Raw genomic sequence first — 18,572 nt, forward strand, 5'->3', positions numbered from 1 at the left:
AATTTAGAATGGAAAGTGGGAAATACAAAGCATTAACTTCCATAACTTTCCTCCCGCTTGCAAATTGAATGGAAACAGGGTTTGAGATGGAGTGAAATGTTCTGAACGTCTGTGGAGCTTTGAACAGGAAGAGCCAGTTTCCTCTCTCGCTCTCGCTGTCTGGCTGCTCGCCTGAGCTCAAGTATCAGGAAGCGACGATTCCGTGAGATTCAGATTCAGCTTATGTCGGGCCTACATCCAACCAACGTCGTCAAAATAAACTTCCTCGGCAGAGTTTCAGTGATACCTGATTCAGGCGGTGTCTAACTCGTAAATATTTTTTGTTTAATTATGACAATAAAAAGCTATCTCATGCCAAATTTGTTCCACGACTTTATACTTGAGCTCTGTGAATTCTGCCGAGCAACAAGGCAAGGCAAGGCAAGTTTATTTGTATAGCACATTTCATACACAAGGCAACTCAATGTGCTTTACACAAGGAAAGACAACACATAAGCATCAAGAAGCAGTAGTTAACATTCAGAGGAAGAAAAATAAATGAAAATAGGTTACAAAATTGACTAAAAAAGAACATACAATAACTATCTTAAAACATTATTCAACAAACTTTAAAACATTTAACATAAGGAAGTTTAAAATAATAATAAACAATTAAAGCTGTTTAAAAGTCCCAAGCGCAACAAGGGAACAATGCTAGCTAAAACGACACAATTTGGAAGATACATACTTTTCTCAACACTGCCTGAGTCAGGTCTCAATTCAGACACCCCATAGCTTTTCAGCAAGAAAAGAACCCAAGTGATGAACTCAGAAATATATTAGATGCCAAATTTGTCACGGAAATTTGTGGTAGTTAGATTATTCACTTGTTGCTAGGAAGAATTCCAAGGAGTCATCTACATTTGACATTCTTTGCAGTACAATGAAAAGTATGTAAGTATATAAAGTATATATTTCAAAATTGTTTTATCTCAGAAATTACGAGGGGGCAAAATCTGATGAAAAAAAATTCACAGGCAATGGGGCAGTTAGAATTAAGCCGGATGAATTCTGCCTAGCAACACATCATATAATCCACGTGAAAAACTCTTGCTTGCATAACCATCATTAGAATAATATCACAGTATATGCTAAGACACAAAAATAATTACACTAAATATATATGTAATGTTTTGATTATTATTTATTAAAAAAAAAAACAGTATACATGTCCAATCTTGGGATGTTTCAGTACTTCTCTTGTGAGTTCCTTTCCATTTGTTTGTTTTTGTTTATTGTCAAGATTCCAACAATCCAACCGTTGACGCTTTCGTTGGAGCATGACATTCCTTACGAGTGCACGATGTTCCTCTCGAGCGGACATCACACCACCGTGCAGGATCGTGGCTCCCGGAAGGGGTTGCTTCCTGCCGGGACGCCCGCCAGCAGAGCGTCGCTGCCTGCGTTCTGCAGACAAAACTGCTGCAGCTCCGAAGCTGCCTGCGACACCTGCATTCATCATGATTATATTATTTTTAGATGTATGTACAGTATCTTCAGCTTGTACATTGCTAAATGTTATAGTCTGATTTTTGACTCATTACAGTGACACCCTTTTATTTGCAATAAATGAAAATCACATTTTAAACAACTCTTTATAATATAGTTTTGCCTCTTAAAATTAAAACTTGCTTTTTAAACCCATTTATTTCATAACATAGTGACAGAAGTGTTTAGATTTTTTGCTTGTTCTTATGAAAAGTTTAGCATGAAAAAAAAAATAATCTAGATATAGGAGAATCCTGTTGGGTGTTGTTTTTTTGTCAAATGTTTTTTACAAGGCTGTGGCAGCTAGCTAGCTAGCTAACATTTTATTACAATTACAAGTATGTTGATTATTTATGGAAAAATCAACCAAATTACATTATCTATCTATCTATCCATCTATCTATGTAACTAACTATGCTAAAATCTTGCTGCTAGGAGAAATTCAGAGGACTCAGAGCAGGCTCAAACTACAATAAAAATATGACGTAAAAAAATGTGCCTTAACCTTTTTTTGTTGTAAGAAATTGTGGGTGTATGTATGTTGAATAAAATATGGAATATATTTGGAGATACAGTACCGGTACATGTTTTTCATTGGATAGCAATTGTGAATTCTGCTTAGTAAAAAGGAAAGAGCCCAAGCAATTGTCTGTTAGCTAACATTTTAAGTAACATTTTATTAAAATTGTGATATACAGTATGTGACTATTTTGTGTCAAACATTAGATGTAGAAGATTTATTTATTTATTTGGGGGGGGGGGGGGTAATTGTTAATTGTTCTTAAGCTGCTGTGTCTTTCCAGTAACCTGAAAACTATAAATAAGTACACAAGTAGTACATTGACTTATGAATGCCCCACTTACAATTTCATTTAAATGTTTTGTTTCCCTTACCTTGATCCTCTCCACGCTGGCCTCCAGCTTCAGCTGCTCCACCAATCGTCTCATGCTGGATAAAGTGGAATTGGAGGTCATGTCGTTGAAATGCTTCAAGAAGAGCTGGTGAAAATGTCTTGTTAGCCTTCCGTCGCAGCACTACACTCCTCAAATGGTAAGCAAGCGATTGGCTGGCTAAGGAAGAGCTGACCCCCTTGGTTCTTTCCAGTGACCTCCCAGTACATTTGGCGCCAAGGGAAGGAAATGAACACAAGCAATGTAGTAAGAGAGTTGTGCTTTTATTGTACAAATATGCAGGAATATGTTTTGCAATTTGATCAGCACTAAAAGAAAGTCATAATCACAAAAGAATCATAAAAGACAAACATAGTAGGAATCAAGAAAATGCATTACTTCCACCTAGTGGATAAATGGCTTTACAGCACATTGCTTTCAACAGAAATTGAACAGTATTATACAGTACTGTACTGTACTATAGTGGCTTCAAAGACCTATACAACCGTTTTTGTTTTAATTAATGTGGCAAGCGGTTCAGAAAATGGATGGATGGATATGTGTAAAAAAAAATGACGAAATATATGAAACATTACAGTATTTAAAAATTAGTCAAATACAGTAATACGAATATTTTCAACAGTATATATACAATTTTTCCAAATAATATATTTTCAGAAGGCCTCAAAACGTCAAAGAAAAATTACCGACGCTTTCACCCTGCACTTGAATGCATCATCTTGCTGAAAACCACGTTGCTATCTGATGACGCCACAACTTTGTCAAGCTCTCATTGGTTGACGAGCGATTAAGGGGAGGTTAGCTGACTAAGGAGATCAACATGACGCTGAAGCTCCTTCCTCAAAGAGCAATATTAAAAAGTACATGAAAAGATCCGAGTTTGAAAAGCAACCATGGTGGAAGTGTTCGCCGGCCGTACTCTGCTCAACAAAGACGGCGACTTCGTGGAGCCAGAGGAGGCGTTGCGGAACAAGGTGGTGGGCATCTACTTCTCGGCCGGATGGTGTCCGCCGTGCCGCGACTTCACGCCGGTGTTGTGCGACTTCTACACGGAGCTGGTGGAGGAGGGCGAGCCCCCCGCGCAGTTCGAGGTGGTCTTCGTGTCGTCGGACAAGTCCACCGACGACATGGTGGAGTACTACCACGACATGCACGGCGACTGGCTGGCACTGCCCTGGACGGATGATTTCAAACAGTCAGTAGGCAATAAACACGCAACAAAACAAACTAACAAAAAAAACAACAACATAACCCTAGAGTGAATGTCGATGCTCATTTGGAAGTCAACTTTTTATTTGCCTTTTAATTGAGTTTTAATGTCTGCTAAAAGGCTTACCGAGGTCACTCTGTTTCTTAATCCTAAACTCAAGATCTGCAAATCCCTCTTGTGCAGCCACATTGTTTATGTAGCCCCATATTATAGTTAATACTGATTATAGTTGTGTCAATTGTGCCAAGGTTTTATATGGAGGACCAAAACTGCCAAAACTATAAATAAATTAATTCATAAATAATAGTGAGAATAAAAACGTATGTAAAAAATATAATTCAGAAATTACAATTAAATACAAAACAATTTAACATATACACATACATGTAAAAGTAAATAAAAAAAATGAGATTCAAAAAATAAAAATAAATGCGGAAATAAATACAAAAATAAATATACAAATACAATTAAATACCACCCCCTTATTTGAATAACATTTTGTTCTGACAGAGCATCAGCAGCATGAAATAAATAAATGTAAGAGCAGAGTATTAAGTTATTGATTGGTATTTAATTGTATTTATATATTTATTTTTGTATTTATTTCCACATTTATTTTTATACTTCATTTTGTTTTTTAAATATTGTTTTTTTTTGTTGTTTTTTTTACTTGTGTTTTTATTTCCATTTATATTTATTTTTTGTATATACTTTTTAAATTATACTTTTATATCTATTTATTGTAACTTTTATTCTTTTATTTATTTATTAATATTAATTTTGGCAGTTATGTCCTCTATGTTTTTAATAAATCAAGTTAAAAAAAAATTCTTATTGAGCCTTGGCCATCACCCACAAAAAAAAAAGCTAATTCATTGATCACTGATTCGCCAATCCAATGTTGTTCTTGTCGGTGCAGCGAGTTGAAGAAGCGCTACAACATCACGGCCGTGCCCAAGCTGGTGATCGTGAAGGAGAATGGCGACGTGATCACGGACAAAGGCCGCAAGCAGATTCGAGACCGGGGCCTGGCCTGCTTCCGGACCTGGCTGGACGCCGCCGAGATCTTCCAGAACTTTAAAGGCTAGAATGGTGTTCCCCAACATTTACTGAGCCTTTGCACATATTTTGCATATTTCTCTCTGACAAACTGAACATATACATATTTTTCACAAACTACTATTGGCATAAAAAATGGCAAAAGTATGGAAAAGATTTAGTTGTCTAATCCTATGCATTTTGAGAGGAAGCTCAGGCATATTTTTTTGCATTACATGTCATATTTGATATGTAATTACGCATCAAGTGTCCTGTCTACTTTTTATAATGTTTTTATGTGTTAATAAAATAATAATCTGAAGGACTTGTCTGCCTGTTGTGATGTCTGACACAAGAACAATATATTCCCTGTAGCCTCATTAACACATGCGCAAACACGCACACACACGCACGAGTGTAGTTTCCAGTATGCTGGCTCATTGATTGCCTCCAGTGTGTGGTGTGTGCGCTGACATTTCTGTTGTGAGACTTAGACTTGACTTTATTGATCCCTTTGGGATGGCTCCCTCTGGGAAATTTACTCTTGAGCATCCAACAGGTGTGACATGTCAGTGCAGGTCAAGCTCTCCCTGGCAGCCTCTGTGGATTTATTTTAAATGCAGCATGCCTCCTGAGGACCTTTTAAAATGGCTTACGTACATGATTTAAAAAAAAAAAAAAATATTTATTTTTTTGTGGCAGTGATCTGTAAAGCCACAATTGTTTTAACTTTTATTTTTGCCTTCGGACGTAGAATAAGAGGCAGTACAATTCCTGTGAAACCTGGCATGTTTATGTATTTATTGTTATAATAATTTATTGTTAAATATATAGTGAATTGTAGCTATTATTATTATTATTATTATTATTATTATTATTATTATTATTATTGCTGCAGTATAAGTAGAAAATACTTACAAATCGACATGCTTTATCTTAATCTGTTTTTTTTTTTTCCTTGTTCAGGTTTGGTCTTAATTCTTCCCATTTCAATCTCTCTCTCTCTCTCTCTCTCTCTCTCTCTCTCTCTCTCTCTCTCTCTCTCTCTCTCTCTCTCTCTCTCTCTCTCTCTGTCACTGATGATATTGTGATGTCATTTCTTGTAGTGCGTTTATGTATAACCACTCAGTGACGTCCAATTTTTTGGAAAGGAATCGCTTTAGCTCAAAACAAATGGTTGAAAATAATCTTTTGACCGTGAAAGCAATTTATTGTAGTCATACTATGTTCAAGCTGAAGGTGGCGCTAATACACCCTCCTGTTGTCTGAGAAGCAGCACAGCGACAAAAAGGAAGAGAAGAAGAAACTGTTCACAAACAGTCAACATGGCGTTGAATTTTGGCGGTGGTGGAGCTTCAAATCCTGCAGCAAGTAAGTGTATTTTCTTTTCTGTACGATGATGACTATAAGTATTAGTTTTGGAGTTTGTCGGTGTCCCGCGCGTATTTTTAAGCCTCGATTTGACGCAGGTGAACGCTAACGCAGGGTTTACCCTCGTGACATGACATAAAAGATGCATTTCTCCGTAGCCGAATAATGAAAAACATCACAAGATGTGTTTGGAATTATTTACTCATTATTTTCTCACTAATAACTCTTTTCGGATTTTTATGCAATGGACAATAGTGTATATCGTTAACTCATAATAAATGAAATGGAAAAATAATCTTCGATCACTACTTGGACGCGCACATGTGCAGTTTACAAAAGGGTGGGTGCGAGTTACTACACATTTAGTTACACATTAGTTACTACACGAACAGTTTTTAAAAAATATAAAAAAATCTCCTGCTTCCCATGTGCAGTTTCACTTTCATTCAATTCACTTCAGCTACATACAGTAACGTCCATCCATCCATTTTCTTGACCGCATATATGGGCTGATATTTCGTATTACTATTAAATGATTAAGCTATCATTTCATTACATTTTCATTTATTTATTTTATTAAATTATTGGATGCATTTTTTTTGTATGTCATGTATTACGAATGAATTCCAGTAATATAATATTGTTTTAAAATGAATGGAGTTTACAAAAGTTATACAAACATAGCACATAACACAGCATTTTTACGTCCGGGTCGTTGTAGTACGAGTAACGTGTTGCATTTTCATCTTTTGGCATGCACACACAGTAGTGCAGGAGGTGCATTCAAGTACCGGTAACAAACCAAACAAAAAGATATTGAAAACGTGGACAAAATCTATCCAAAGCACAAAAACGGAGCACAGGTGAGTGTTTCAGCAAATATGGAAGGATAAGTTACCCCAAAATGTCATACCGCAATATGCAAGGGTTGATAAATAGTACAAGTGATGATTGAATAATTCTGAACATAACCAGTGTTGTTTTTATAAACGCAGCACTCAGCAATAACATGTTGACTGACTATGTTGCTGTGATTGCTAATAGCATGAGGGTCAAATATGCAATCTCGCACTTTGAGATGCATTACAAATTAAATGTATTATTATCATATTTATTATCATGTGTTTCATTGTAGAATGGCCAAGCTCATGATGTAACTTCACTTAGAACACTTTGTCTTTTTTTGTGAAGGCTCAGCTGGGTTTGGATTCGGCACGTTTGGCGCGAAGACCACCGCATCGACAGCGTTTGGCTTTGGCAGTTCCGCAACCACCACCACAGCCGCCTCAGCATTCGGTGGTAAGCCTGCTTCTCATGAACACGTATGGACAAGGTTTTGAAAGTAAAGTTTTAATATTGAGGAAAAAATAAAATGACAAAAAATGTCAAAATTTTCCAGACAAAATTATGACTTGATAAAAAATAAATAAATTTGTGTAAAAATCTAGCTTTTTTTTCATTGTAAATTATGTCATTAGGTTTAAAATACTAATGTATTTATTTTAAGTAAATTTTTCCTATTGACATAAAATTGTAAAATTTGAGTAAAAAAAGTTGACACGTAAGACTTAATTGGTGTAAATGTAAAACATTTTTATTGTCTTAAAATTACAATTATCGACAGTGACATTTTTAAATATTTGTCAAAAAACTATTCACTGTCACTATTCTTGTGAAAGTACTACTTTTTCACTTAAATGATTACTTTTTAAATATTTTTTAAATTTTAACTTAATTGGCATGAAGTTGTATGACTTATTTTGTAAAACCATATATTATTGATATAAAATTACAACATGAATATTGAAATATTTTGAATTTATTTTTACAATTACAATTATTGTTTCTAATGTGCCCTCAAAACTCATAATTTTTATGGGTTATTAGCCGGCAGCTGTCTTAGTCATGTGTTCTGAGTGCACTTCTGGTCTCAGGTCTCACAGCTCCGACATTTGGCACGGCGACAACCACCGCTGCCGCACCAGCAACAGGATTTTCCTTTGGCTCCACTGGCACGGGTACGTCGCTACACCTGTCTTAGTCCATGATTTGATCTCTGTATTAACTCTTGTCATTTTAACTCCCCACTGTGTCGTTCTCTCCCTCTCGCTGCCCGCCTTTGCTGGCCCGTAGGATTTGGGGGGCTGGGAACCGGAGGCGCCGCGGCTGGTGGGTTTAGTTTTGGGGGGTTCGGCTTAAATGCCAACCCGGCGGCAACAGCTGTGGGCTTTAACGCGGGCTGCTTTGGCGCAGCGTCCCCCTCTGGCACTGTTTTCAATTTTGGCAATAGCCTGACTAGCACAGGTAGATGAAAGCTTGCGATTGATTTGAGTCGTGTAGAGTACACAAATGTGTCGCGTCTGTGTGGTGTCGTCGTGCTTCTTCATGTCATGTGACGTCGCCCGTTGACGTATGAGGGGCCAATTCAGGATTACTGCTCCTATTTTCGACTGAAAAACAAACAATCATTGGCATATTGTCTTCCAAATGTACAATTGACAGAGGATGTGTGATTTGTATATGTCAAAATTAGAGCTTGGACTAATTAGAACACCCCACCCACCCGACATCATTGATTAATTGTCTGTCACTTATTCGACTTTGATTATATTACATACTCAAAAATAATAAAAACACAACACTCCCATTACTCCCATTTTTATGAGATGAACTCAAATGTCTGTAAGACGTCTTTCACATACACAATATCACAATTTCCCTCAAATATTTTCCCACAAAGCAGTTTAAATTTGTTATAGTGAGCACTTCCCCTTTGCCGAGATAGTCCATCACACCTCACAGGTGTGCCATATCAAGAATCTGATTAGACACCATTAGTGCACAGGTGTGCCTTAGACTGCCCACAATAAAAGGCCACTGTGAAAGGTGCAGTTTTGTTTTATTGGAAGACCAGTCAGTACTGACCAAATTTCTGAGTCCCCAACCCCAGACAACCCCCCCCCCCCCCCCCCAAAAAATAAATAAACAAATAAATAAATAAATAAAAATAAATCAAAAAAACAAAACAAACTGCACCTTTCAGTGTAGCCTTTTATTGTGGGCAGTCTAAGGCACACCTGTGCACTAATCAGCATCTCGATTTGGCACACCTGTGAGGTGGGATGGATCATTATCCCGGCAAAGGAGAAGCGCTCACTATCACAGATTAAGACCAGTTTTTGAGAGAAATTGTGATATCGTGTGTGGTAAAAGTTTTAGATCTTTGAGTTCATCGCATAAAAAATGGGAGCAAAAACCAAAGTGTTATGTTTATATTTTTGTTGAGTATATTTACGTACAAAAAAATGTAGTTATTCAGTCCCTCGTGTATGATAGGTGTGAGAAGTAATCCTGAATTCGCTTTGTGACGGCCGCTCATCATGTGTCAATGCACTCATCTACTTTATTACACCAACCACTACGATGATTTCTTTTTTATTGATTATGCAAAATCACAATGTTATTTAGTTTTAAAAATTGTATTTATTTGCTTGTTACATATCCACATCATCTTAATCATTTACATAAGTGATTAGCCTTTTTTTTTTTTTTTTTACTGCGATAATTGCTCTTTTATTGATTATCCAAAACCACTTTTTTTTTTCATTTGTAATTATTTATTTGCTTGTTATATATCCACATGGTTGTAATGATTAACATAAGTGATTTATTGTGTTTTATTTTATTTTTTTGCCTCCCAGGCACGTTTGGTGGCTTTGGCGCCACGACGACAACTGCTGCCGCTCCGGGTTCTACATTTAGCTTTGCGCCCTCTTCTAGCACCACAGGTAAGTGTTTTGTTTTTTGTTTTTTTGTTTTTTTTTTAAGAGAGAGCTCAGAATTGTTCATTCAGTAGTCTTACAGATTCAACGTCTTATCATCATTGCTCTTTTTATTTTTTATTTTATTTATTTATTTATTTTTAATTTTTATTTTACGTGTATATGTGCGTGTGTGTGCGTGCGTGCAAATACGTGTAAATTTATACTCATTAATTCACATAAAACCTAATAAAAATCCCATTACCCTTCACCTTAACCGGATACTTCAGAGTCTCGCCAGAGTCGTGAGGTTCAGACGGCCAGGAGACCAGAGAAAAAGTCAGAAAAGATAAAAAGAAAAGAAAGATTAATCAACGTAAAATCCGGCACCAACCAAACACTTCCTGCCTTCCACATGGTTACAAAATCTGAGTCTGACGCCAACCCCAGAAACCTCTAAATTCCAACAAATTAAAGAGATCTCAATAGACCAGAGGAAAAACTAAAGAGAGGAAGGAGGGAAGGATAGATGAGGCAGAGTGAGATCCACAGAAAGGACCGGGGGAGGGGCGGTACACCAGAGCACCGAGCCCGGTGGGAAGAGGCCCCGGTCGTCGTGCCAGCGTTCTAGTGACACCGAACCCTGTTACTGAGTCTGCCAGTTCGCCGACTGGCCAGCTCTACTCTTACACCGTGAATGTGGCCCCACCCAGTGCATAAACAAATGTGTGCGTGTGGTGCATTAAAATTGGGAGCAGGTGGGATGGAGCAGAGGGAAAAGATTTCCCCTACTCCGATCCACCTGCATCCTCCCCCCAAAAAAATGAATCTGTATGTGTGTGGGGCATTAAAAAAGAAACTAGCGGGACAAAGTGGTGGGGTGGGGACAGATGGGGGACCACGGCGCTGCCAAGCACTGCAGTCTATCCCCCCGATGGCTCCCCACCCCAACTCACCCGTCCCCCTGAATGTGAATAAAAACAGGTAAGTTGACGCCACCTTGGTACGTCTCCATTTGGCTGCGGTTTTCTTTCTGCTCCGAGTCTCCTCCAAGAGAAAATTTCGTCTCCTTACTGTGACCAACATGTCTTAGGAGGCCTGTTTGGCAGCACTCAAAACAAAGGCTTTGGTTTCACGTCCGGCCTCGGTACTGGAACAGCTGCCGCCTCCACCGGATTCGGAACTGGACTGGGCACCAGCAGTCTGGGTGGGTTTGGTGGATTTAGTCTCCAGCCCACTCAGCAGCAGCAGGGTGAGTGACAGCCAAGCGTTACGCTAAATCAGCAGTAGTCAACAAAAAGAAAAGGAACGTGAAACCACTTATCTGACATATTGTTTTTTTGTTTCTTTGATTTTTAAACCAGGAAGCTTGTTTGGCCAGCCCGCCCAGCAGCAATCTCAGCCCAATCATCAGCTGTACCAGCAGGTTGCGTCATTGTCGGCGCCCACCTTGCTGGGCGACCAGCGAGACTCTATTCTGGCCAAATGGAACCAGCTGCAGGCCTACTGGGGTACGGGCAGGGGCTACTTCAACAAGATCAACCCCCCCGTGGAATTCAACCTGGAGAACCCCTTCTGCAGGTTCAAGGTAACACTAGCTTGTTGGGAATAAGTCGAATCAGTTTAAAAAAAAAAAAATGCCCGCAAAACAGGAGTAGTCGGGATGAATCACTTCATTATAGCGGCAGACCCGCCCACAACAGGTTAGGATGTGCAATATAGAGAATGTATCACCCCCCCCCCCCCCCTTTTTTTTATTCTTTTTCTTTCTTTTTTTTGATTTTATTTTATTTTATTTTATTTTTAAATAACTGTAACCCTCCCACATGCATTAAACACATATAAAATTATTGTAAGCATATTTTAACACAACAAATATGAGGTCATTATGGAAGCATATTGCATTCACTTGGAAAAAAATCCCTCCTGTTTTTCTGACTATTTTTTTTATTTTTTTTTGTAATTAAAAAAAAAAAATATCTGTTTTTCGTTTTTCTTTTTTCTTTTTCTTTTACAGAATTTTTTTTCTGCCATTAAAAAAATAATCCAAAAAACGGAAAAAATATTCTGGAAAAAAGGAGAAAAATATTCAAACGAGAATTATTAAAAAAAAAAAGAAAAAAGAAAAGGAAAAAATTATTCAGAACAACATGGGAAAATTTTATTTTAAAAAACAAGGGAAATTATTTTGAAAAACAGGACATTGTTGATCAGCATGATTTTAGTAAGCTAACAATTAAGTTTTTGTTTTTTTATGTAATTAAGAAGAAGCTGGTGCTCTGTTTTTTGGAATTTTTTTCTGTTACACCCTGTTTTTCTGATTTTTTTTTTTCCCCCTGCTTTTCTGAGTGAATTTTCTTCCCGTTTTTCTGAACAGAAGCTGATGTGCTCTATTTTCTTTTCTGTTATTTTTTCCTTTTTTTTTCTTTTTTAAATTTTTCCCAATTCTAGTGTAGCCCAGTATAGTGGAGTAAGAGTGGCGTTTCTTCTTCACACATCTACTCAAGTAAAAGTAAAAAGTATTGTGTGGTAAAACTACTCTTAGACGTACCGGTACTTTTATTTTATTTTTTTTAATTTTTACTCATGTAACTCATTACTACCCACCTCTGGATATTAGCTAGGTTTTGGGCAACATCTTGTGGCATCTGAACAAAATAAATAAATAAATAAATACATAAATACATAAATAAATAAAAAATGGTTCCGCTGAAAATATGTGAACTGCAAATAGGCGGATGTTCACTTCCTGTACTCACCAGGCTGTGGGCTACAGCTGCATGCCGATCAACAAGGACGAGGATGGCCTGGTGGTGTTGGTCCTCAACAAGAAAGAGGCGGACGTGCGAGGGCTGCAGCAGCAATTGGTGGAGTCGCTACACAAGGTTCTGGGAAGCAACCAGACGCTCAGTGTCAACGTGGACGCCGTCAAGGCTTTGCCCAACGACCAGTATGTCACGCACGCACGCACACACACTCGCTTAATTTTTTATTTTTTATTTTTTTAATTGGGTCCTCCCAATTTTTAACATATGTACAGTACTTGTATACAAATACACTTTAAATAATTATATATATTTTATTATATTTTACATGTATTTTTTGTGTAATTCACAAACTGTTGAAAACAAATTTTAAAATATTAGTGAAGTATTTTTAGTTTGCATGGAAATGTTTTTTGTATATATTTAAATTAAAAATGAAATGATTGCTTACAGTCAACCTCTGCACATGTGGATTTGCATATTTACTTTTCACCCATCTTTTTTTTTTATTATTAATATTTTGGTGAGTTAGTCATTTTGGAAAATATAAATTGAAGGTTTATCAGCCTTTTTTGAAGGATTTTTGGGGTTTGCAAAAAAATAAAAAATCACTAGAACATTTCAGTGACGGTCTATTATACACAGATTTTTACTTTACTCGGGCAATGTTAAAAAATAACTCTTGGGGAGAAAATGGTTGTAAAGTGAAAAATTGTTCACAATTTTTTTTTTTATTTAATATTTCTTAAAACCGTAGAAATTAGTAAAACAATTATAATTTACATTTAAAGAGGTTAGAATGTACAGTTTTTTATTTTATGATTTATTTTTTATTTTATTGATTGATTCCATGATGCTGTTGCTGTTTTAGTGCTTATATAAAAAATATGAAGTTGTGTAATTTCAAATCATTATTCAAATATTTTTTTTAGAGTTTGTTAATACCGGGACTGCATTATTTGTCAATTGTTTTGTCAATTAATTGATGAACGGGAAAAAATATATTTCAAATTGAGGTTACGTCCCAAAACATGTCAAAAAATCAACAAAAATGTTGATCATTATTTTCCTAAGTAGAAAATGTTTGATTTTGATTCAATATGAAGATAGTCTACTTTCATGGAGGACAACAGAAATCAGAGAAAATTGACTCTTGAGTGGCTGAAATTCCAAAGATTTTGACTTTGAAATGAAACGTCTTATCAAAATAATTAGCTATCAATTTGACAACCAATTAGTTGCTGATTAATCTTTTCACCAAAGAATACATTGATGCATTGTGTCCGTACGTCTCTCAGGACAGAAGTGATCATTTACGTGGTGGAGCGCTCCCCTAACGGCACGTCCAAGTGCATTCTCGCCTCCACGCTCTTCTCGTACCTGGAGCAGGCCAACATCAAGGTTCAGCTCACGCAGCTGGGCGTGGCCTTGTCGGCCACGCGCACCAAGCTCTCGCCGGCGCAGCTCCAACAGCTTCTCCAGAACGCCCCGGCAGGTGAGCGTGCGCGCACATGTCGGCTTTCACCAGTTGGTTTTCAAACAATTGACTGATGATAATTATTGACATCAGGGGTGGACCCCATCATCTGGGGTCAGGCCAAAGTGGACAACCCTGACCCGGAGAAGTGAGTAACTTCTGTGTACAGTTTACAGCCTACAGTGATAAATCGCCACTTCTTTTGTGCCCAGGTTCATCCCAGTGCCTATGGTGGGCTTTAAAGAGCTGCTTCGGCGACTTCAGATCCAGGAGCAGATGACTAAACAACATCAAACCAGAGTGGACGTGAGTGAATGCCATTGACTAGGGTTACATTTTTATTTATTTATTTTCCTAATCTTTATTGCCATTTAGTTTTTATAACCTCAATATTTCAACTTAGCGTGTTACTTTCAAGGTTCTATGCTGATGTGTTTTATTTATGTATTTATTTATTTATTTTACTTTTTACAAAAATAAGCAAAAAATTAATCTATTACAATTAGGGATGTCCCGATCGCATTTTTTTTTTTTTTTTTTTTTGCACCCAAGTCCGAATCTGAGTCACGTAATTTTGAGGATCTGCAGATACCGAGTCCTGATCCGATTCCTTAGCAAAGTATAATTTATTTTTTTAATTTGAACAAAACCATCCCAGTAATTTTTTATTTTTTTTTGGGTGCCATCAGAAGTGCACAAAATAATAAATACAAATAAAACGTTTTGTTTGGCACTATGTTTACCGCTGGATGATTTTGTTGCTTTGTAGCCCCTAAAATAATAAAAATAATAATAAAAACAACATTATCTCCCGATACCGATCAGCTGAAAATGATATGCTCGGGACTCGGTTTCCGATCACGTGATCGAGATCAGGACGTCCCGAATTATAATAAACAATATCAGAAAAATAAGCGTCTGCATTTTCTACACTGTTTAAAAAAAGAATATATATATATGTGTATGTGTGTGTATATATATATATATATATATATATATATATATATAATATATATATTACACTAATTTTGAGTAGTTGTTCATACATTTATAATATTTTTTTTTTTTTAACTTTAAAACTTAATTGTTTCATCCAAAAGGAACTTGAATAACTATAGTCTTTCAAAGAATTGTATTTGTCTTAATATTTTTACATTATAAACATTTTCTTGTTTTGTACCAAAAAAATAAATGATTGTCCTAATCTTGATTTCACTTATTACCAAAATAATATTGATTAATGTTTTCTTCATAATAATGGGTTCAGGAACAAACTCACAACCACGAGACAGCCACTCTACCACCTGAGCCATGCCACTCCTGCTGTGTGTTACTGCTGGTGTCAGGCGGAGTCCTTGTACCTCCCAAGAGACCCGTGTTTGGTCTCATTTTGGACACCAGCCGGTGCAGTGTAGTGGCAACTGGCAAACAGCAAAAGTGGCATGGTTCAGGTAGTAGAGTAGCCGTCTACCAAACTGAACGTCATGAGTTCGTCATCACCACTTGAGTAACTTTTGTTTTTAACTGGTAAAATGTACTCAAAACGCTCCTTGTAAATTTTTTATTTTTCAAAGCGACTTATCCACGAACACGTTGACTTTCCAGATTGTCTTCAACGACCTCAGCGAGCTCCAGAAGAACCAGGCCACCGCCATGGCCAAGATCGCCCAATACAAGAGGAAGCTGATGGACCTCTCTCACCGCGTGCTGCAAGTGCGTTCTGATGCACTCGTCCCGTCCATCAACTCGTCCTTTTAGCATGTCCCCGCTCTCGTTCTGAACCCTCCGTTCTTTCTTCGCAGGTGCTGGTCAAACAAGAGATCCAGAGGAAAAGAGGGTATGCCACTCAAGTGGATGAGGAGCACCTTAGGGAGCAGCTTGGCACCATTCAGTCGGAGCTTAACGACCCCACGCAGATTAAGGTGAGTGATTTTGGGGGTACTTACATCTTTTTACATCAATATAAATATTCATTAAAATGCAGTAAAAGTGTTTAAATAGGTGAATAATGGACATTCAAACAGTCTTGCTGGATTTTCATTCTTTTGATCACATTCTCATATTCACACTTTCGGTTAAGCTTTAAGTAAGGATGTCAAAATCCAATCACATAAGGCTGTCACTATCAAATCTTTGTAAAAGTAATTATTCTATCAATTATTTCATCAAATAATAGGCACCCTAAGATTATTTATTTTGAATGTATTTTTTATTAATCAACTAAGGCTGAACGTGATGTTGAGTGGATATAAATCTACTTATTTTATGCATGAGCATTATTAAACACCAACAAAATTAGCTTATGCTAAACGGTTAGCAATCGCAATTAGCATTAACATGCTAGCGATTACCACTTACAAACACTAACCACCATTTAGTTCATACATTCATCATTATATCTACATTAGTTTGATTGAGTGGATATTACTACTTATTATTTATTATCCTTTTCATGAGCATTATTATTAAACACCAACAAAATTAGCCTAAACGGTTAGCAATCACGACTAGCATTAGCGTGCTAGTAATTAACACTTAAAACACTAACCACCATTTAGTTTACACGTTCGTCATATCTACATGAGTTGAATTGAGTGATATAAATCCACTCAATCAAACTCATCTGGATATAATGATGAATGTATGAACTAAATGGTAGTTAGTGTTTGTCAGTGGTAATCGCTAGCACGCTAATGCTAATCGCAATTGCCAACTGTTTAGAATAGGCTAATTTTGTTGGTGTTTAATAACGCTCATGCAAAGGGTAATAAATCATCCATCCATCCATCCATTTTCTGAAGCGCTTGCTCCACACAAGGGTGGCGGGGGGTGCTGGAGCCTATCCCAGCTGGCTTTGAGCAGTAGGCGAACCTGAACTGGTTGCCAGCCAATCGCAGGGATAATAAATAATAAGTAGTTATATCCATTCAATCAAACTCATGTTGATATCATGATGAATGTATGAATGAAATGGTGGTTAGTGTTTGTAAGTGGTAATTGCTAGTATGTTAATGCTAATTGCGATTGCTAACCGTTTACAATAGGCTAATTTTGTTGTTTAATAATGCTCATGCATAGAAGAGGAAATGATAAGTATTAGTTGTTATCCTCTCTGCATGAGCATTATTAAACACCAACAAAATGAGCTTGTGCTAAACTGTTAGGAATCGAGACTAGCATTAGCGTGCTAGTGATTACCACTTGCAAACACTAACCACCATTTAGTCACACATTCATCATTATACATGAGTTGAATTGAGTGATATAACTATTTATTTTTTCTTATTTACTGTGCATGAACATTATTATTAAACACCAACAAAATTAGCTTATCCCATGACCCATGTGATGATAAGCAGCTAAGAAAATGGATGGATAGATGAAAATTAGCCTATGCTAAACGGTTAGCAATCGCTAACAGTAATTAGCATTATGTAGTGTTGTATACTTTTAATTTTAGACATGGTTTCAATGTTTCCTCCACCAGGCTCGCCTAAATGAGCTGATGTCCCAAATCCGCATGCAGAACCACATCGGGGCTGTGCGATCGGAGGAGCGCTACGTCGTCAACGCCGACCTTCTCCGAGATATCAGACAAGTAAACGTTTGAAACTGCTTTTTTACACCTCCATTTGGAGACTGGCCAGAGGGTAGCGTTAAAGCTTTACAAAGTGCTTTTGTGTAACTTCACCCTTTTAGCACCTAAAGCAGCAGCAGGACGGTTTGAGTCACCTGATCGGCGTGATTAAAGATGACTTGGAAGACATCAAACTCATCGAGCACGGGCTGAGAGACAGCGGGCACGTGTGAGGCGGCGCCCTCAGTTGAGCGGATTGGCACACGCCCGCACATCTGGGGATCGGTGTTGGAATGTTTTTGTTTGCACAACCCATGACTAACTGATAAGAGAAAGTTGACAGGTGCCAGATAAATATTTTTTGCCGATCACGTTAAATCAGATTTTGGATATGAGAGGTTGAAAATATTGGTATATACGTCTTTGTATTGCTCTTTATTTGCCGCTAGAATGTTATTAAAATGTCATTTCAACTTGAATTTTAACCTTGAAAATCATCTTTTGGAGTTGTGACTGTGAGTGGAATAGTTGGCGATTTTCCATGGTGCACCTGGATGCAAAAATATTAGCAACCTGGAACCTGGAATGGATTATTGTGAGGGTAAACACAACATGAATATTTTTGGATGGACGGACGGGATATCGTCATAGTAGTTGGTGAGAAGGTCAAATGGCAGCCACCCTCTACGTTGTCATGGTAACAAAAGCCTCACTTGTGATTGGGCCAGCATGATGATGCCTTTAAACAATCATTTATATTGAAGACACTTGTGATGATTTCTCACAATAATCACTAAACTGATTTTCCTTGAAAATCACAATGTCTGATCTATTCACTAGTGATTTTTTTTCCAGGTGGTCCTTAGAGGCTACCACATTGGTGACCCCTTTGTTATTGTGTACCTTCCCAGTCGAGATGAAAGCCAATTTGGAT

General features: G+C 37.3%; 3 protein-coding genes across 3 annotated transcripts; 2 read left to right on the forward strand and 1 right to left on the reverse strand.

The window, feature by feature from the left end:
* gng10 (guanine nucleotide binding protein (G protein), gamma 10) lies at positions 1-2,570 on the reverse strand. The gene is made up of 2 exons (XM_077497509.1): positions 2,422-2,570; positions 1-1,488 (listed from the first exon to the last, which is right to left on the reverse strand). Exons 1-2 carry the CDS (start codon positions 2,500-2,502, stop codon positions 1,363-1,365), a joined length of 207 nt encoding a protein of 68 aa, XP_077353635.1. The 5' UTR covers positions 2,503-2,570; the 3' UTR covers positions 1-1,362.
* Positions 2,571-3,191: 621 nt separating this feature from the next.
* Positions 3,192-5,012, forward strand: nxnl2 (nucleoredoxin like 2). The gene is made up of 2 exons (XM_077497508.1): positions 3,192-3,634; positions 4,569-5,012. Exons 1-2 carry the CDS (start codon positions 3,333-3,335, stop codon positions 4,735-4,737), a joined length of 471 nt encoding a protein of 156 aa, XP_077353634.1. The 5' UTR covers positions 3,192-3,332; the 3' UTR covers positions 4,738-5,012.
* An 899-nt stretch (positions 5,013-5,911) lies between these two features.
* On the forward strand, positions 5,912-18,117 carry nup54 (nucleoporin 54). The gene is made up of 15 exons (XM_077498146.1): positions 5,912-6,058; positions 7,250-7,357; positions 7,993-8,076; positions 8,192-8,362; positions 9,760-9,846; positions 10,913-11,071; positions 11,184-11,407; positions 12,582-12,769; positions 13,883-14,079; positions 14,155-14,209; positions 14,274-14,367; positions 15,667-15,774; positions 15,864-15,983; positions 17,549-17,659; positions 17,761-18,117. Exons 1-15 carry the CDS (start codon positions 6,013-6,015, stop codon positions 17,869-17,871), a joined length of 1,863 nt encoding a protein of 620 aa, XP_077354272.1. The 5' UTR covers positions 5,912-6,012; the 3' UTR covers positions 17,872-18,117.
* The last annotated feature ends 455 nt before the right edge of the window (positions 18,118-18,572 follow it).

The sequence above is a fragment of the Festucalex cinctus genome, chromosome 15 (genome assembly GCF_051991245.1).
Source record: "Festucalex cinctus isolate MCC-2025b chromosome 15, RoL_Fcin_1.0, whole genome shotgun sequence".
NCBI classification, from domain to species: Eukaryota; Metazoa; Chordata; class Actinopteri; order Syngnathiformes; family Syngnathidae; genus Festucalex; species Festucalex cinctus.